This window comes from Plectropomus leopardus, chromosome 8, assembly GCF_026936395.1.
Source record: "Plectropomus leopardus strain MGB_pleo_1.0 chromosome 8, ASM2693639v1, whole genome shotgun sequence".
Lineage (NCBI taxonomy): Eukaryota > Metazoa > Chordata > Actinopteri > Perciformes > Serranidae > Plectropomus > Plectropomus leopardus.
The window spans coordinates 11,967,001-11,989,110 of NC_142183.1; the positions used below are offsets into that span (position 1 = coordinate 11,967,001).

General features: G+C 40.1%; 1 protein-coding gene across 4 annotated transcripts in view; it reads right to left on the minus strand.

Moving 5' to 3' along the window:
* LOC121948060 (ecto-NOX disulfide-thiol exchanger 2-like) overlaps window positions 1–22,110 on the minus strand; it is a 219,905-nt gene that overhangs the window by 150,660 nt on the left and 47,135 nt on the right. For all 4 annotated transcript variants that reach the window (XM_042493314.2, XM_088080894.1, XM_088080895.1 and 1 more), the window contains exon 2: window positions 916–1,062. In XM_042493314.2, coding sequence (XP_042349248.2) covers window positions 916–1,062 — 147 coding nt within the window. The remainder of the gene's footprint in view (window positions 1–915; window positions 1,063–22,110) is intronic.

The following is a 22,110-nucleotide window of genomic DNA, read 5'->3' on the forward strand; positions in this document are numbered from 1 at the left end:
TTCCCAGGTGGACCACCTTATGTCTACCTCTGGGAATAAAATCCATAGCAGCACAAAGCACACATAGGTCTTTGATGGAATTGTCGGCGACTGTCTTTGGCAGGAGAAAAATGAGCCATTTAGCCGGCGAGCGCGAGGTTCCACAGGCCACGTTTGACTATGAGCACCACCAGCAAGTTTAGCTGCGCCCTGCAAGTACTGATATTAGTTAATTTGGAGCCCCTGTGTATCTCTGCCAGATTGTAAATCCAGACCAATTAGTGTCACCCCAACAGATGAAAACATGGAGCAACACCTCTCTGTCTTAAGGGCCCTCTTCTTTCTACTGCTCATAATGCAATTAATTTGAAAGCCCTCCTTTAATTAGACAGCGCACTGGCCCTGATTAAAATTAGGCTCATTGGGTGAGCTTTTGCACACACGCAGGCACAGCCCACAGTGCGTGCATGTGCGCAAACAGACACGGTATTTCAGGTATAACAGGTCAGTAGGTGTAGGAGAGCTGGGGGCATGTGGGGTTTTTGATTGGTGGGACTGTTGGCATGGTGAGAGGCAGGCGGATGTTAAATCTTTGCCATTCAGCTTCCTGGTTTTAGCCGGGTGACCTCCAAACGGTCCAGACAAGCAGCGCTGCAGGCTACAATGAACTAATCAAAAACAGCAAAGACCAAACAAGGCTACCTCTTTCAGACTGTCTCAAAATAACAGGATTATAGTTATCTCCCACCAGCAGTTATTTGATGCAGGTTGCATTTAAATTAAATTCCATCAGGAAACATCCGACCAGAGAAAGTGAGCCACAGTAACACCAGGTAGGGCCAGTGTAGCACAATACCTGATAGTACTGGAGCATTTCTGAAAAGCCAAAGAGGACAGGTTTCTTTATTCTTTAGTGTCATGATGTTTCTGTATTACCTGGAGGCAAACTGGGTCTTTTCCTTTTCTTGCCGTTTTCGACCGTGTTTTCCAGGGATGGACACTCTGACATGAGCGGCCCGTTGGAGCTGTTGAAGTGGAGAGGGTCGTTGTTGGTCGTCGGGTCAAAGGGCAGAGCGTTGAGCCCTGAAATTTGACAACAAGTACCATGTAAGATTCAACAACACCGCAGTGAACAATCAGCTGTCGTCAAACACAGTGATCTGTATCTTAAAGGTGTGTTACAGCTGAAGAGATTTTGCTTCCACATAGTAGAAAACAACCATTATTTGACCATATCTGCAGGGATGTGACAGAGCTGTCAGATCAATATCACTGAGTCATCAAATGTCCCGCATGCTGCAATTTTTGCCTTTCATAAACTGACCTCCTGACATTGTGGTTGTTCATGTTATTGAAACAGTTTATGTCAGCTTGCAACCAGATTGAACTTAATAGAGTGGTTGCCTCGTTGCCAGATACCAAAGGTGTGGACTCCAGTCAGACAAATTCAATGACTTTAGACTTGACTTGCAACTAGGACTGTGTGATATAATGAAAAATATCGTCTGACGATAAAATAACATCTATCGCTGCATATTATGCTATATCATTTATTTTGTTGATTAGATTAAGATTATTGAAAGATTAAAGGAAATTAAAACAAAGATAAATAGCATCTGAGATGAAGTTTCTGAAGATATCTGATTAAAAGTCCAACTTATTAGAAAGAGTTGACATTTCCCTACCAGTAATGTCCAAAAAAAGTTCCTTAAAAACATGACAGACAGCCAGAAGATGAGCTATAATGAGTAACAAAGAAAAAACTTGGAAAGCGCCAAAGAGGCTCTGAATTCTAATAAAATATGTCTGTCCTGAGATGCTGGCGTGAGTTTCAAAATCTTACCTCAAATGTGTTATTAATGTGGGTAGACACAGACAGGCTCATAATATGACTCATCGAAATATAAAAGAGTCTGGACTTTAATGCAAATCAACCAAAATCTGCCTAATGGTTCTGAGCCCATGTTCTCCTCTATAAATACTCTAATTTTCGCCTTACATTACTTTGTTCCTTAGACAGACTCAATAGTGTGACACAGAATACAGCACTAGGTCACATCCTTGAATATCGTTCAGAACAATAATGGAGAAGTTATTTCCAAACAAATTCTGGGGGGCTGGAAGACACGAGTTACATACTAATGTTAACAGACAAATATATCAACTCCTAATTCACACCTGTTTCTGCATCTCTCTTTTTCTCAATGACAAACAACAGACCTGAATAAGGTGGAGTGTATTCTTCTCTCTCTGTCAGTTTTATTGATCGCTCACAGGAGGTGATTGAGACGCAATTTCAGGTATCAAACTCAGATGTCGTCCTGTTAACCTCCAAGCGTGCTTTTCTGTTGTTGTGAGTTTGTTGTTATTTTCATTTAACAATGAGAAAGTGACTGATATAATTTTTGACCCTCACAGAATCTCAGATAATGATATGACAATCACTAGACGGATAACGTATCTTTGCATTTTTCATTAAGAAATTAGCATAATTAACATGATTGTGGAGTTGTAATGAAAGGTCAAAATTATTCATTCAAATGTGATCTCTCAGCTTCCTTTAGACAACAACATCTATCTCTGGGGCTCCATAATAATAATCCAGGTGAAAATCTTGTTCAAAAAGTGCCCTTTGGAGCATTAATGTTTAAATCACCTATTTTTGTTATGTAGTTAGAGCCGCTCTGTCAAATGATCTGCTGCTCATTTGTGTTTTCTTCCCAATTCTCTGTTTAGTGCCTTTAACAAAGGCATATGTGGAGCTTTATCTAGTGTACCAGTATCATCTTGCAAAGCAACCACAACGCTTGATCAGTGGCCCTGAGGGTCAGAAGCCAACACACGGAGGCACCCTAAGCTGCGGTATGAGAAGCATCCAGAAGCAGCATTTTCTGACTTTCCAGGCAACTACTATAATATAAAGAGTGAGAAAGTCCACATAGTGCGGCGGAGCAATGCCAGACTTTCACCCAGAGGCTGCTCATGTCCCATGTGAAACAACAGTCAAAATTAAGTCTCCTTAATAACAACATAGCATGCCAGTGCGTCCTAGTATGGTGTAGCATGCTATGCTGGTGACATATGTCACATGATGTATGTGATGTTACATTACGTTAGTGACAACTGCACCTATTGTAAGCAAAACCACAATGTTTTTTCTAAACCTAGCCAAATTACACCTAATAATTACGTTTTTTCACCTTTGCTGTAAGTTTATTTTGAGAAAGACTTTATGCATTGAACGAGTCAAAACTGTACATCTGCTGTGTAAATGGAAGTTAATTTTGAACAGAGATGATGCATGTGATAACCGCACATTGACACACCATCGCTGGGTGTCAAAAAACGGTACAGGAGATGACTAGATTTGGTGCAACTCAAATTTTTTCAAAGTCTCTAACATACACAGAAACTTTTTTTTTCGTCCTTCCCTTGACAAACATAGTTTACAAAGAACTTAATTTCATTATATTTTATCAGTAACTTTAAATTTCCTGTTCGTGTCGTGGCTGTTTCCCATGCAAAAGTTAAATACTTTCTCTTTCATAGCCTCTGGTTGTGAATTGTGATGATCCACATTTACACTTTGCTGCAAATGTGGCAACATTTTTTCTGAAATACAGATTACAAGCCTCAACTCATAATGCACTCATTTGTATTCGTCCAATTATGAACAAAAATACAGTGCTAATGTAAATTGGGAAAAATTTGAATTTATTTTTGTTCCGACAACTGACCTTAAGGCATTTTTATTTTTCTTTGTAGATCACATGTTTACTTGTGCTCTGTCCCATCCTCTCCATCCCCTTTCTTCTGTGTAACTACTGCACATCAGAATTCACAGAAAGGTGCATACATACACGGACACGAGATTGGCTTCATGCTTTTATGGATGCAGCTCAGCCTCTATATCACTGTTATGTCTCATTCCATATATTGACAAGACCAGGCCCATAATGTGTTTACAAGGGATTTTAATAGCTGCCTTCATTCAGCTGAGCCTCTTCCCCATTCACTGTTAGACAAGGACTGATGGAGCCTTTCTCTGCATGGTTTCTTTGTGTTTCACCGCATTTCTCTGCTATCACTGTTCATATGTGGCATGTTTTTATGAGAGCACCTTCATCTATCTATCTATACATCTATCCATCCATCCATCCATCCATCCATCCATCCATCCATCCATGCATGCTAGTGCACTTTCAGCTGGCAGACTTTCTAGATAAACAATACAGCAGAGAATGAATGGTTTCAGAAACAGTAATAAGGCTTTTCTTTACACCTGTATATAAATCAAACTGCAGACTCCTCAAATGTAAGGGAATAACAGCAAATTAAAGGACCAGGGGTTCAAACTGTGAAGCATTAGTCAACAACAACATGTTTGTCTGTTAGAGCTAATAGTTACAATGAAGTCATATTTTTTTACAGCAAGGGAGTAAAAAGACAACAGCTATACATTTATTTTTGCAATGTAGGCAACTAAAGACACAAGTATAATGTTGTCACAGTGCAGGGTAGCCTGGAAAGGAGTCTGGGACAGTTAAAGGGTTGTAAAAAAAAAAAAAAAAAAAAAATCAACACTCAGGTACTAATGGATATTAGAAGTACTGGATATGATACTCATTTGCAATAGTGTTGATACGAGCATTGCCTTTTTCACCTACTAATTGGCATACCTCATTCTTATTTGCCTCCAATTTTCTTTTTTTTTTACTCCCCCCCCCCGGTATTGAAAATGGTATCAAGTTTAGAGTATTATTCTGGCTATCGGTATCGAGTAAGAAACTTTAGTATCGTGACAACCCTGGACAGTTTACACTTAAAGTAGGATGAAACGATTAGTATTCCTGGTGGAGTGGGAGCAACGTTCAATCTTGGCCACTCTGCTCCTCTAGTCCACTTTAAAAGCAACAGATAGTTTCTTAATGGGCTAAATGCAGAATCCAGCCAGCTTCTCCTGAGAGAAACTGCTCATGTCTGTGTCTGGGAGGAGCAGATCCTCCATGTTTTCTGCATGTTGCAGTTTATGTAAAATTAAGTTATTTTGGAAGACTATGATGTAAATGCATTTAAGTAACAACTTTGTAGCTTCATTTAAATGGGTTTTTTTTTTAAACTGCTTTATGTTTCCTGCAGTTGTTTTTCTTTTTTCAAACTCAAGTGGAAGGGTTACATTCATATTTGGGAACATTTACATACAGAGTTATTCACAAATTTTCATTTTGATGTTTATGTTAAACGTGTACTACATGAAAAATGTATTATGGCTGCAACTAATGATTCATTTCATTATCCATAAATCTGCAGATTATCTTTTTAATTAATTGGTTAATCATTTGGGCTTGTTCCTTCATCCTTGAGGCAGAAAGAAGTCACTGAATTGATTTTTTTCTGATAAACCCAATGATATTCCGTTTACAATCACATAATATACGGAAAAACAGCAAATACTTATAACTGATTTTTTTGCTTGAAAAAGCTTTGCACTGAACAATAAAAAGTACAGCACAGATTAAAGGAGTGTCAGGTACTGCAGTGTTTAAAACAGAATAAGAATCAATGTGTGGCAGTAGCTGACAACAAACAAAATCTTGTGTGCGTATCCCTTTCTTGATTATTCTGTGTCCCCTCTCTCAATTCGGACACTGTTGTGTGTCGCACGCAGTGCAGGGTTAACTCTTTATGGGTTGCTGTTTTTTCCTCAGCAGCAGTTTGAGGATAACTGATTTGTCAGAGCTGATCAAATCAATAAAGGAGCAGCTGACAAGTGACAGAAAGCACTTTCACTGCGCCTGATGTTCTGCTGCCTTTTCTGTGCCCAGGGTACGCTATGCCTCTCCAGAGTGTGGTGCGATGAATAAGCAAATGGTATATGCATTCCAACAACGCTCCTTATAAACGGTCTACCTCCAAGTAAAATCGATATGTGCTGCCAGATGCTTAAATCTTGGTGGGCTGCAAAAAGAAAGGTACGTGTGGGAAACCTTGTACTATTTACAAGGTTTACTATTGCATTTATCTGCAGAGGATGCCTTTAGCGCAGATAAAGGAGTCTGCAGGTATTTATTCATTTATTTATTTATATGTCTTTGTGATGGTTTGTAAAAAGCAGTGCTAATGCTGCAACTGGCGGTCAATCCGCGATAGTCGAGTTGAAAGTGAACAAGGGCAGGTGTGTTTCAGTTCAAGCGAAGCCAGCTGTTACGTAATACCAAGGGCTGAGGGGAAGTGAAGGAGGGCAAGTGGAACTACTAATGAAACACTGCGTATGTCTGAGATGTAAGTAGTACCGTGGCCTTGATTCTCAAGGAGAGATGTGAAGTGGGCTACAGGCTTCTGGTAACCTCACTTCTTTCTCAACAAACACACATTTTCTCAACCCCTTGCCACTCTAGACAACCTCTGTAGAGGTTTTGTTTCTCTTCAGACCCATAAATCAATCAGTTTATCAGATTTCATACAGCTCCCTCTTGAGCCACAAATGGCTTTCTAACTTATTTTTAACATAAGCAGTGGTGCTCCCCAACACCTGTAAACTGAAATAGATCTGCAAAATTACTGGTTACCCTGTGATCGATATTCTAAATTTTTGCTGATTATTTTTCTGTTGATAGACCGAATGTTAAAGCAACTTTCTTTCAAAGTGAGATTAGAAAGACTGAAGAAAGGGGATCTGAGACATTCATGTGTGCACCTCCTCTAATTACAGCCATGAAACAAACAAAAAAGAACACTTTTTTGCCTTTGAGATAAGAGGTAGTCTCAGCAGGCAGAAACACAAGCGCAATTTCATGCCAAAATGATTACCAAAATTGTACCACGCCACCTGATTCGCATAAACACCATCCCAGCTGCGTCACTTGACTTCACATTTAGAGCATAAACACACTGATCATTAGAAAATGAGCAAATCTAAGTACAATGAAATCATCTTTGCAGGTATTTTTGTTGTAAGCATCACCTGAGAGCAGTGGTGCTCTAATCTAGAGTCTGTTTACCTTCAGTCCCTCTTGTAAACACAGTTCTTCAAATTAACTCTGTTGCTTTCCTTTTTGGAAAACAGAATTCTTATCAAAGCCTTCCTCCGACAGTGCATACTAAGTGAATACTAATGCAGGTATTCACGCGTGCTTGAGCCTGTGCCAAAATTTCTCCCCCAAAAAGTCCTCCACCTCTCTGCTGTCTGAGCAATGCAACTATCTGGGGTTACATCAAACATACCTACGCACACCCTTTCACCGACTGCATCAGTCTCTCTTTCCTGAAATGTCTGCAGCCCATCAACATCCATCTGTCTGGGACTTCTCTCCCTCATTCTCTCTGGTGCCGCATGACAAACCGAGCAAAGTGTCAGTTAATCTTCAGTTGCTGATTTGATATTACCGCTGTCAGTCTACGAGCTGATCTTTGTCAACGTTTTATCGGAGACATTCAAAAGCACAAAGAATGGAAACAAGAGGGCAAAAAGATCAGAGTTTGCGAAACAGGGAAAGGAAGACAGAGTAGGTTTGTACACAGAGGTGCTGCTAGAAATTCTGGGCCTCAAAACATGTAGCGATGTGCGCCCCACCCTGATGTGTCTTACATCAAACAGCAACCCCTTTCCACTCCAGACAACCTCTGTAGAGTTGTTGTTTTCTAGCTGTACTCTGGTATGTTTGTGCAGGTTTGTGGTGCATTGTGTGGACGTGTTTTCACACAGCTACAATCTGTATCTCCTCTCTCCATCTGTGTCTGGGCAGATGGATATGTGCATTTTTTCTCCAAAGGCCTTAACCTGGATTGCCTACACTGCATGGTAGTGCCACTGTGACTGGAGGTGGGCAGACATGTTCTGGAAGGAAGCACAAACACTCTAAAAGGGAGCAAGAAAAGGTCATGGTAGTGTAAAGCCAGACCCAGTGCAAACATTTCTGCAGAGGTATTATCAGCGATTAGTAATTTTCAGAGTGGTGGTTCCATCCAAGTGTTTTTATACCACACACAGTATGATGCATGAAATTATACTGCTGACTATAAATGACACGTCCTCACTGAAATTCCTCACTGTCCCATAAACAGTATGGGGTTCCTTGAGGCTGCAAACGTTTTGTGTTGAAAATTGTGAAATAGCACATTTGATGAATAATTAATGCAGCAGCGTAAAGACTCATTTCATTTGCTTTAATGTGCTCTCTAATATAGCTCTCACACATTTTAAATTGAGACTCTGCCTCCAATAATGGAAACATACCTCAATCATTTGCATTTTATTTTTTGTATGTCAAAAGTTCTCTGGGGTAGGCACGTTTATTCAGGTGTTATTGTGTAAAAAAAATCTCATAATGAACTTTGAGTATATTATGATCCAAGTGGACTGTTACAACAGCAAACGTCTGCACCTCCTTGTCTCTGTTGTCAGGATTTAGAAAATGTTGCCCCTGATGTGAGACTTTGGCAAATCACAGGTCCTATTGGCTGTTTTATAAATTCAGATGTGCATGCTGAATCCTGTAGTGAAAGTGCACAATCCTTCAGACAAAGTTGCTATAACAATATTGTAATCAACTGCCTGCACTGCAGAGCATTAAAAAAATGAAAGACAGACTCATCAAAAAGAGTCTAAAAAAGCATGTGACAATAAATGAAACAAAGCACTTTCTGCTTCTGCTAACCCGAGCTAGAGGATCATGGGTGCAGCTTTAATTTCATGTGATGTAGCATTAGCTCGAGACTTGACTCACAGTGTTCCTCCGCCTCACACCACGCCACTGCAGACCACCTCGTTGTGAGGAGAGCTGGCAGCAGCTCTGGAGACAGACCCCCAATCAGCAGCTACAGCAACCCAAATCTAGCCCACACAAATCCTGGCTCCGGGGAACCGAACAGCCTCAACTCCCCACCAGATCAGCAAACTTTCTGTAGCTGACGCTACACATTTCAGAGCTGCTGCCCGCTCTCCTCCTACAAAGTAGTCCACAGTGGTGAGGAGTGAGGCGAAAGGACCTTTAGGTGGCTGGACAGATAATTCTTGTCTCTTTTGTGGTCTGATAACCAAAGAGAGAGCGAGGCGAGGATTTAAGAGAAATTGGTCAAAAGTGTGCAAAATTTTCTTTTAGGACTCACTGATGTTTCCAGCACCTTGCCAAGATTAAGCTAGGTGGAGCACTGATTGTCCTACTTTATGGAAATTTGGGAGAAAAAATACAACATAAAGAAATAATCAATATTAGATGTAAGTCTGAAAAATTTAATCAGCATTTATGAATATTGAATGCAACCTGAAAACATGGAACAAAAATCCTACACAACAAAATGGGATATATTCAGTGAGAAATTACATCCTTGAGTCAGTATCAGTTTTGCACATTTGGATGCTGAAATTATCTCTTCATTCTTTTTTACAAACTTGCTCCAACTCTAGCAGCACTATATTTCTGCATGCAAGCAGAAACAGACCAGCATGTACAGGAGGGAGACACACTGAACTCAATACAGAGAGACATGACCAGTAAAGAAACCCACTTGAACCACCAATCATTGAAAAACACCATGTAGTAGTAATGGATCTAAACTGGCTAATGGGGAGAGATCCATGGACAACAAAGAATAATGTCTGCTGAATATGATACCCCCTTTTATCAGTAAGACGAGTCAATGCCAGACTACAAACACCAATGTGCAATTTTTAAAAAATCATTTAAAACATATACAGTGCTCTCACAGCCATACCTTGTCTTTGTTTTTCCTGGAAGACACAGGGATAAACAACGATAACAGCCATGCTGGCAGCTCTCAGGCTTATTTTTATCCCCTGCAGTTACTTACATTATGCATGTGACCTGATGATGCCTGATGATGAAATATATGTGGATCAAGTTATTACGCTTCGTCATTATGGGGATATGGATCTATCATGTATCAAATTCCAAGGCAATCAATCAGGACAGTATTTCACAAATGCCAATCCCATCGTCCTAAAATCCTTTAAATGCCCAAAATCCTAGACATGCCCTAAAGTCCAAAAGATGTCTTAAAATCCTAGAAACACCCTAAAATGCTAGAAATGTCCTAAAATCCCAGAAACATCCTGAAGTCCTAAAAGTATTCTAAAATCTTGGAAATGTCCTAAAATTCCAGAAACATCATAAAACCCTATAAATGTGCTGAAAATCCTAGAAAAATCCTAAAATCCCCCAAACATCCTTAAATCCTAAAAAGAAAATGTCCTAAAATCCTAGCAACATCCTAAAATCCTAAAAATATGTATGGGGCTGCTGCCCTCCTCTTATTCTGCAATAGTAGCCCCAACACAAAGCAAGTAGAGCATCCCTGATTTAAGGACCACGTGTACAAAGTTTCATTGCAATCCATCTCATAGATGTTGAGATGTTTCTGTCTGGTCCAAAGACGAGGACAATGCACACTCCCACCAAGCCACAGTGCTGGTGTGGCTAAGAAAGAGCAGGGAGGTAAAAGAAAATATATGAAGAGGCAGAGTCAAAGGACAAGTGACAATGTGTTTGACTTCTAATGGCTCTGACCTGGCTCTGTAGATATATAGAAAAATAAATATTCATAACAGAGAGAGTATCCCTCCTTTATGACTACCTTTCTGTAGCTTTCAGTTATGGTGGTCTATTAAAAGATATTTCCTTGTGCAATACATAAACATATCTTTGTGTTACTAATATAATATGATTTGACTATAAGGACTAGAGCTGAAACAGCTTGTTGATTACTTAATCTACACATCAGTAATCACCAGCTGCTCTGAGAATCAATTGAGTTTCCATCCATCTTGCCATCACTTATCTAAGTCTGGGTCACAGCGAGATCAGAAAGGTAGCCCAGACACCCTTCTCCCTACCCAGCCACTCCTGGGGGACGCCGGGGCATTTCAAGACCAGATGGGATATGTTATCCCTCCAGCATGCTCTGGGTCTGGCCTGGTGCCTCTGCCCAGTTGGCAGTGTCTGGAGAACCTCTAAAGGGAGGTGTCCATGAGGCATCCTCATCAGATGCCCGAACCATCCCAGCTCACTTTCAACATGAAGGAGCATTGAAACAAGCTCCCGTCAATGTTTGACCTTCTTACTAAAATCTCCAAGAGTGAGCAAAGACACCCTGCCAAGGAAACAAATTTTTTGGTCACCTGTATTCATATTATTTTTTTCTTTGGTCACTACCAAAGGTCTACTACACATCAGTAAAAGAATCATTACTGGTACAGTGAACTGGAAGGACGGGACAGCAGCTGCTTGCCTAAACAATTTCGGTAAAGTTGAAGTGATATGACAAGTTCAAACTTCCTGGATCAGTAACTGATGAGCAAAATGGTAGTGCACATATGATGCCTCTTTCCAGTTAAGGTAGACAACAAGGCACAACCTAATTTTTATCAAAGCAAGGCCTCCTCTGAGCTGGTCAATAGCACTGCTCTGTATGTGCAGCCACCTGAAAGAAGAGTGCAGGAACTGTCTACTAAGTTGGACACAGAAAAGAGATCCTACAAAAATATTCAGTAACTTCTCTTTGTAGTGTCCCAAAAGTCACTTTATGAATCAATAATCTCCTGTTGGCTATAAAGCAAAGTTTAGTTAGGGAAAAGAAAGGCTTTTACATAATTTGGGTGATTTTGCATTGGAAAAAATATTCAATAACATCCCTATTATACAGTGTAGTGTCCCAGAAATGATTTCACATATCAGTGGTCTCCTGTTGGTTAAACTACAACACTTAGTTTTGGGAAAAAATGCATTTGCATAATATGGAGAGTTTTTATTGGGAAAATTATTCATTTCACTCTTAGAAAACCACTTTGATATGTGCCCAATGTCCCCAAAAGAGACTTGTAAACTGTTCAAATTTCCTCTTATATAAAACAAAACAAAATGTTTGTCAATATTCACACTTTTTTTTTTAATGGCACTCACCATTTAGTAAATCATTTGTTGAACACGGTGTCAAATGTTTGTCATTTCTCTCTACATTATACATACAGATATTAAAAATGAATGGATGCATGAAGCTAAGGTAAAGAGAACAACAATATGAAGTGATGAAGGTTGGGTTAGTAGCACCAGCAAGAACTTCAGTATACTTTCACCCACATAAGTGGAGGTAGGAACATTAATCGACTGGTAAATCAAGATCTCTGGACCATGACAGTCTTGTTCTGTCCGATCATATTCACCTTTCAATTTTGAACATCTTACTCTCACTCATGAACAAGACCCGGAGATACTTGAACTCCTTCAAGCAGAGCAGCAACTCACTCATAACTCAGAGTGAAGAGTCCAGAGTTTCCTGGCAGAGTACCATGGCTCCCAGCTTAAAGGTGCCGCCTCCTATGCCAACCGCCTCACACTGCTACACACGAAATGCAAAACATTTGGTGTTACCAGGTTGTTAACTATGAGTATTTTCTGCTTTTCTGAATTTAGATCATTGTAAATGATAGTTTCTGTTTCTGAGGATTGTCATGGAACTTTGGCACAATTTGTCAACACTTTATGAAACATTTTGTGAAAAAAACAAAAAAACAAGTAAGGACTACATGACTACCACACAACCTTTCAATCTGATAACTAGATCATGAAGTACTGTGATGACATCACATAAAATCAACAAACCAAAACATTAATTTTTCATTATTTTAATGACCAATATGGGACTCAAGAGTCATTTCAGGATCCATTTTCTGTAATCATGTTTGGAGTGGTTTATACCGATGTGTATCTTTTCCAAAACTGAGAACTGAATGTTGTTTTTGTTCACACGACAAATCACGTCAGCTCTGGAACGTGTTGAAGGAACAAGTCTCAGTTCATTATTTCATTACACCAGAGTCTCTGTATTTCTCTATCCTTGTTTAAATGATTTATAATTCTACATTGCAACATGTTTTCGAGAGCATCCTTTGTTTGCTTTCTTTTAGAGTAAATTATCTGTGTAAATACAGAGATGGTTGAATCTTGTATGAACATATGAGCAAGTTTAACAGCAGAAAATTGGCACACATTAGCAGGTGAACTCATGCATCTGGAAGACTGTAGTCGAGGGAGAGAGACATGGTAGAGAGACGCAGTCCAGCCAGCCATGAAGGAACACACGTAGATTACTGTGTGTTCATCCATCTGAAGAAGATAAAGGTCCATTCAAAGACATGAAATATTAACATGTCATTGGGTGAATTTGATTTGTTTTTCTACATAACTTCCTGTAGAAAACTCTGTGCTTATTTGCCCATGCAGCTCAGCGGATTTGACTGCTATGACAATGAAAAATATCAAGGACAGTGGAGGAATTTCAATGAATGCATGAACTAAGACTTCTCTGCACGGGTGTTGGAAAATATGAGAAAGAACATGCTTTATGCAGGCGAAATCCTCATAAATATACACCATGAATCCACTAAAACCCCATTCAATCAATACATACAGTCTGATGGTAATGTAGGCCCAAAGATAATTATACGTTTAGCCATACAGGCACATATCAGGAGGGAATGAAGGGAAAGGAAAAGAGCTGTCAACACATATTTGCTTCAAAGCTTCAAACCTTCATTTTACAGTATTTATGTGATGAAAATATTGAATAATGCACAGCAGTGGGCACATTCTGTCAGCAGCAAAATCAACTGAGCGTTCTTCAAATGATTTTATCTCAAAAGAGTAATTTGTGTTTAGAGGTTTATATCTTGTAAATGGCCGTTATATTTGTGATTTCTATTGTTTATAAGTTGAATACAGACACCATGTCCTTGCATATTATTAACTAGTCTGTGCTCATACTTCACTATGAAACACTGTAAAAAGTACTCTGAGATAGAACCCATTATGAGCTGTGGTCTACTTGCTACTTTCTGTTACCTCAGAACGAGCCACTTATATTTTTATAGGGAGCGGGTCCTAGTCTACGACAATCGGTATGTTTCAATGCTATGTTTCCCTCATAGCTCAGAGCAGACAAACCAATCACAGGCTCTAGATAGATGCCATTTGCATTTTTTGCTTTGGCCACCGTAGTTTGCAGCCCACTGTTGTTGGTTTTTTTTTGCTAAAATGTTTTATTCAGTGTTTTCATCATTTTAAAAAATACAGATGATCCAGCTTCCGGTAAGAAACCTCCTGAACGTCTAACCTTTTAAGTTTTCACAGAAAAAAAGGTGAGGTCACATTTTCAGATGCTGGGCGAACAGCCTGTCTGACATGCCCAACGGCATCAAAGAAAGAATAATTTGTACATGAAACTACTTTATTCAGTGTTTTTACCCATTTTAATAATTGTTTCATTTGTTCTGGAGAGGAAGAGACCTCTGTGGATAATTCGGCTCCCAGTTAAATGTCTGGATCCTAGATAAAGAGAGAAAATTTGTAAGCACGAATTCTCAAAGTGCTGGGCTAGTGGCTAGTCTGTGAAGTGCCAAACAGAGGAGAAACACTGATTGTTTTCACTGGTTTTAATCACCTGAGCCATTTGTTTTGGAGAGGAGGAGACTTCTGAGAACAGTTCAGCTTCCAGTAAAAACCTCCTGAATTTCTGAATCTTAAGCAATAAGAAAAAAATACATGAAATGGATTTATTAATTGATTTTACAGGTTTTAATCACCTGGTCCGACATACTAAAACTGCTGCTAGATAGGGAAATCCTTGTTTTGGCATCAGCCACCATAGTTTGCAGCCCCTCCACGACAAGAACCCTTGTAAAACACTGTTATTTTTAATGTTAAACTGCTTTATTCATTGTTTTTGCTAGTTTAAATCAGCAGTTCCAAGACCCTCAGCTAGTTTCAGTCTAATATCTTCACTGCTAGATGCATCTAAATCCCCCTAAATCTTACACATTACTTAAAAATCCTATGATTTTATAATGGCATTTGGGAATTAGCTCTTTATATATCTTTAGATATAGAGGTGCAAACTTGCATTTCACAAACGGACATATTGACATATACCCTTTAGACTTTCTAACGACATAGTGCTGTATTTCAGCTCTATATTAGAATAAGCGCTGTAAATTAACACCTTTCAGGTCATCTTTAATCACTAAATTATATGAAGGCTACTATTTGCAATAAGTTCCCTTCGAGGGGTCATTACCACTAGAGGGGCTGAAAGGAAACTCAACCGTCTATGACCTTTCTGTCATCGCTTGAATTAGCTGCTTCCTGCCCACTGAACAAAGACATCCAGTGCAGAGGAAGACGGAGCCAATGACACTTAAGCCTTTTACAAAAATTATATCTGTCATAGAAGCTGTAAATCACACTCGGTCACAGCTGAGGGTTCAGGGTGTGGCGCAATCACTCACAATAATCTACTGGCTGATAACCCATTTCCAGGTAGGCTGTTATTGGTCATATTCAAGTGACACATTTCTGGTTGCATCATGTGTTGTGATAGCTCCAAGATTAGCTTCCTCACACCAGCAGCAGCTATGTTCCCATAACTGGGGGTTTGCACATGAAGCTCAGTCATAAGACTTCTGAGAGTCTCTGGGTGAGAAGAGCTACCGATAGATAAGTGAACTACTATAACAAGTCATAGATCTATTAATAGCCTGGACTCTCCAGCTCATGAGATTAGTAAAGGTTGCAGATGCTTGGCTGTAGCTGTAAAACTGGCAGACTATGCTGAGTGACAGATGACCCCAACAGTATAAACAAGGTGCCTGACTGATGCAGCTTAGCAAAAGCAGGTTTGTTACACTGGGCATGTGAAGCCTCCCCACAAGGATATTAACCTGACTTTTCACTTGATGCCTGAGTATTTTTAGCAGCAGACACAATAAGGTGGCAAATTTATACAGAGGCAGGAAGTAAACAAAAACAAACACCTTGTTATTATCTCTGAGCCCTTCCCAGAGATTGCCCCTCACCTTTAGAAACACAGTAACGACCTGGCAAAAAAAAAGAAGAAGAAAAAAATGCACGTCTGCAACAACATGGAGTTCTTGGAGAAAAGTAGAAGAGTTTCTTTAGTGCTTTACGAATTTATGTTCTCACAGACCCTCAGACGGTTGAGGTTTGAACAAATAAAACACCTCGAATGAATCTATCAGACGTTTCAGCTCCAGATGTACAAGCAAAACCAGATGGACAGCCTTCATCCGTTCCATCTCGGCGCAGCCAGCTATTTACTGTTTGCCACGAACAATGAGGACATATGAAGGGACAGTTAACAAAAGTTTCTCAGTCATCCCACGCGACATCTGCCTCTGATGAAGACATAATGGCACATACATTTAGCAAACGCAGACATAAATAACCACAAAAAAGGGGCAAAACAGAGTTACAGCTATGCAACCAGGTACACTGAAAGGTGTAAAATTAAAAAAAAAAAAAAAGTATTTATGATAAATCTGCCTGTTGTTTTTCTAACATTTAAGAGTGATTTAAACCAAAAACTATGGAAAAGAAAGTGGCATTTATGATCTAGTGGAATGAACTGACTTTATGATAAGTGCTATAGCTTTCCAGGCGATTTCTGACCTTCATCATTACTGCTTCTACACGACTGTGCCAATAAGCCATCGGCAAAATGTATTCAACCAATTTAAACATACAGTCAGTTAGTCAGGGCAAAAAGCAGAAAAGAGATTTTCTAAAATCTCCAGTTTGTCAAAGTTAAACTTCTACTACAATCTTTTTACATTAACACTGAACCAAATGATTATGTGTACTGTGAAAGGGCTGACTGTAGTGACAAACCCACATACAATCAACAATAATCAAATTATTTTTTCAGGTTTATGGTTGAAGATTTTACTGTTTTTGACAGTCTCCGCCCTAATCTCGATTGGTTCCAGCTGCAACAGATAGCATTTTACAGCAAACTCACTCCTAAACAACCTGCTAAACCAAATGTATGCTTCCTGCCCACCACCAAGTAGCTGGCAGATAACGTCAGGGACTATCTGGTAAACATAGTGGAACATTTAGTGACTTAAGAGCCAGATATTTCCCTCAGGAGTCAAACTTAAAGGAGAGTGAATACTGTATTATACTGAATACTTAACATTCCCAAATGAATGCCAATTATGTTAATATGCCACAGCCAGCAGCATGTTAGCCATATTCCCCAGTGAAACAAAAGTTACAGCATCTATGTCCCAGCAACTTCTGTACTGGGACATATTTCTGAGTGAAACAGACTATTTTAGCTGTGTCCAGTTACAAGAGGGATTTAAAATCAAATAATTTCCATTTGACTGACTACTTAAAAGTGCGCGGGCCTAGAGTTTACGGCACCACAGAGCGCACCAGGCATCCCACCCCACATAGAAAACTTTTTGGCCATTTTTAGATCCTAAAGTAGGCTGCATCCAGATTCATTCAAGTAGGTAGCTAACAGAGGCTGGAGAAGGCAAATACTTCTATCAACACAAATCAACTGAATGGAAATGCCACTTCAAAGTCGTTATTGCACGTTTCATAAAACTTACACTATATATACTCTATGAACGGGTAATTCTGCATACCATTTACTATGTGCACCGCCATATTGCTGTGACGTCAATTCGACCAACTCGGTCTACATGGATCTTGCCCAAGTGTGAAATTTAGAATCCCAACTTGAATGGGCGTTTCATTGCGCTTTTCTGAGTCCGATGTTGTTTTTTTCCCTGAGTTCCAAGTACGATGGAATGCAGCAAAACATCCAGATTTTACTTTGGGTCCATGAACACAGCCATTTTCCATCCTTAGCGGGATGGAAAATTGATCTGTCAATCTGGTCTGAGCTGATCAGATTAGTGAAAGCAGAACAAGCGAGAATGGTTAAGTTTCACTTTCACTGGGCCTGTGGTTCTGTTGCTCCGTTTTTGCCTGGAGAGCAAATTGGGATGCCAACCATATGGCCAGCATCCTAAACCCCAGGACACGGGAACGACCCAGCTGGTCCTTAAAGGTTATCAGCCTTTGCATTTTTTAATCTGTTTTATAGAAAAACATCTATTGATGGACTTTTTTCAGTGATCATTAATGTTTGTTGAATACAATGCTGCACTGAAAAGTATGCACAGCGCATGAAGGCTTGAAGAATTGACTATGCAGAGCAGGGTATCCATGGTGACACCGTAACCCGTGGTGACAGGTATCTGTTGGCAATTGTACCAGCTGCTGTTGTTCGGTGTGACTCTTTCCACAGAGATCTGAATGCAGGAAAGCTGAAGATCTCAGCTGCACCAGCTGTCAGCTCTGCGTTACACACACACAGAGACACACAGACACACACACACACAGACACAGACACACACACAGTACGGCTGTGAGAAACATTACACACACAGTCGCTCTCGTGCACAAAGACATACACGCTCTTGAGCATGCAACCAAGCAAACTCAGCCATACAAGTGCACACGGGCATACATAAACACAAACACACGCCTACACGCTCTCTTTGTGGCATCTGTATCACACTCCACAACATTCAGTCCTGCATGCAACAGTGAAAAAGCTGCACATCTTCTGTGCCAGTAGTGACGACTTATCAAATAGACACCTTTCTGTGAAAATAGGCTTAAAGGAGACAGTGAAACCACTCGGCCAGATTTTCTATAAACTGCGCTTTGTGCAGACTGTTTGTTAACACTCTTGTACAAAGAGGCCGGTTGCAGATTTTATGGTATCAGGCCATTTATTGAGACAGCAGAAGCTGTGTGAATAAGATTGCTGGTGTGAAACTGCCTCATTTGTACAGCTTTTGCAGAAATAAAGAGGGGAGGGAGATGTATAAAATGCTAGTGTTTTCATTGACAATATAACACAGAAGCCTACTCACTGTTCTGTGCTGTAGAGATACTGAACACAAATAAGACAGGAAGGAAGTATTATCTCATCAACTATAACATGTAACCGAAAATAGATGCCTAATGGTTTGAGCCAACACAGCAAGCAAATTCTGAAAAATCTTTTAAAAACAACTACAGAAGATTAAAGATAAACTATGGATGATCTTCTAAAAAATAAATAAATAATGTATCCACTCATACTTAGTCCCTCTCAAGCATCATTTATGACCCACTGGAAATGTGTGGCCGTTTATCTGCTGCTCCCTGCTCGTATTTTATTGGGGTGCTTTCACACCTGAGCTGTTTGGTCCATTTGACTGAGCCCTGGAGCGTTTCATCATAAGTCCAGTTCATCTAGGGTGGTGTGAAAGCTGTCAATAGAACCCTGGTGCAGGAGAAACAACCACTTCCATGTGAACTCTGATTTGAAAGCAAACAAACCAAACACAGGATTAGTTAATAATTAATAAATCCATCCACTGATCATGAAACATGTATGCACATCAGCAAGGGTATGTTTCCTAATAAACCTAAGCGTATCGTAATGTATCAGTTTTTACCCCTGCTCCTGACCAAATGAACCAAGCTATATGTATCCTTATTTTCTTCTCATTTTTCTGCCAAAGCCAACAATACGCAGGTGATGTCAGGACTTTATAAAAAGGTAGTGACGAGGGTGCCAGATAGTAAGCAGCACACATCAAAGAGGAAGCTACAAAAATATAGCAAGCCAGAAGCCAAGCAGACAAAGCTGTTTCCAAAACGAAAGTGAATCTGTGGTTTGCTTTCACTTTTGCTGGCAAGAACTGACAGAGGGAGGGGCATAGAGTTGCCCTGTTTTATGCTCGGACAGGTTAGCATGGTATGCAGGGTTTCCCCACACTGCCTGCCACATTTAAAACATCTGACATCACATTAGTTATTTATTAAACCCTACTGTCAGAGCGCAAAGCATACTCTGGGCACAAACAGTGCAGCAAAACACCCGGCACAGTGGAAGTTAAAGTTAAATGTTGATTGCACTGAATCTAAAGCCCGTTACACACTGTTTGATTTTGGACTGTCCCAGACAAAAGATGACAATCATGAGATAAATGTGGCGATATCTTTGGTTGTGGCTCTGAAACAGTGGTCCTTTGTCACACAGTGAGAGTGGTTCAAGGATGGCCGGTCACAGTTGCTCGATCAAAGACAGCCTGGGATAAAATTCTGTAAGTGTTGGAAATTTGGGATGACCATCACAAAAGAAGGATCTCATGCACCGCGGTCACAGCACAGCATAAACATCCAAATTAAGAGAGGAGACACAGAATGAAACAAGGGTCACATATTTGCGAGAAAACAAAAAACTAACAAAAACCTGAAAGTTTACTGACCTCTGTCGCCCCTGGCAACAATGGTTAGCTTGCTTAAGTATCAGCTTTTCCATTACATTACATTCCCCCAATGTAGCTTGTAGATTCCCAGGTGAGAGAGTGACATTAAAAAATGAAGCTCCTCTGACAAAACATCACTATGTGTCCTATTCAAAGCTTATCATTTTAACATTGAGTATTACAGGGATAAAAATATTTCTGGCTACTCACACGAGGGGCACCACATTCCCACTGACATTTTACATTTATAAGGTCACTTTCTGTTTGATATTTTACATTACCGCATGCAGGTTTTCAAATGTCTTACTTCATTCTTATTCTCAGGACACGCTGTGCCTATTTTAACAAGCTTTTGTTGTGAATTCACAATGAGCCCACTCCGATATCACCTCTCTGTGCTCAACTTCGTCACATGCTCTGCTTTTATCACAGCAATGTGGATGCTGCTGCTGAACACGCAACATGTCATCCTGAAAATGTTCGTTACATTTGTATTCAGTCTCCTATTCATCATTAGGTATCGCCTGTCCATTCACACAAGCTCGTGTTTACTTTAAGGTTGAACAGGAACAGAGTGCATTCCAGCCAGAATCATGTCATCAGTATTCATTACATCGGTGACAAGGAGAAAATTCCTTCTCAGCCCCTTCTGTCATTCCCCCGGGCCTCTGGGAATCCACTGAAGGTTAATTTATTTAAATCCTCCATCCACTCATCTCTATTCCATTAAACTCTACTAATAAATCTTTGGTTTGCCATGTAATCTGTTTCCTACTGTCAAACGCCCAACACTCAGCTGCATTTTGCACGCGTGCTTGTGGATGTGCCCTAAAAGCTAACATGGCAGCCGATAAGGTCATGTTAAAATCAGTGGATGTCACAATCAGTGTGCGAGTCTGCAGATGTGTGCGCGGACATCTGCCCTTTGAATGCAGCCAAAAAGCCTGGTTTAATTAATCTAAGTGCAGCTTTTGGTAGGGGGAAATAAAATCAAACACTGAACCCTCTCAGATTTCAGCGCAGCTCTGGTGTCCCAAAGGTCCCGTAAAATCTAAGCCTGTGGTCTGAAACAGAATAGCCTGTCCGTCCTCTCTCCTGTTTTTATCCTACAATAAAGAATATGGTCATACCTCTCTGGCCATGATAGTGTCGATTAGTCTGAGGTACAAGGGGACCTTGGCTATATGGACAAGTGCTGTATCATTATTACAGCATGTCATGTCAGCGTTACACAGATGCTGTTATGATAATGGCCGTCAAAAAGCTCAGCTGTTGGTTTAATAGCGGGTGAACCCGTTTGCAGTCTGTTGGAGGGGACGTCTCATTGAAGTCAATGTGGTTTTTGTGTTCAAGAGGGTTTGCTAATGAGAGAATCAAAGAAGCAGAGAAGTTATGACCAGAAAACTGTCTCCAAAGGACAGGAAGGTCAATGCACAGTCAGAAACGTTTGTGTGTACACATGTAACGACAAATTCAGAATATATTCAGCCCAATAATCTACTGACCCACCAGACGAGGAGTGTCTCATGCACTTTAATTTACAATTAGTCAGGTTCGTATAAATCAGTGTTAGCCAGATTCCAAATTCTGATGGCAATATGTCTTGTTTTCCCTGTCCTACATGCAAAACAGTCATCACCACTGAGACACACACACTGCAAACCTGAAATTATCTAAACACTACCCAGAGGAGCTGTATGTGAGAATGCAAATGTCCGAATCAGTTGGATTGGACATTAAACAGACTTTATCTTGCCAGGTCCCTAATGCAAAGTCAATGTAATGTCCAATTGGGCTCATGTGTGAATAGAGATGATAACTGTCTGGACAATTCATAGCAAGTGGGTGATTGCGTTGATGACGCTTCCTTCATGCAGACTGCACAACATTGTCTAACTGGAGAAACAATGAGATTCAGGAACTTCTGTCAGGAAGGACTGAAACTGAAATTGTCAGGCAAAGTCAAGGAACGACAA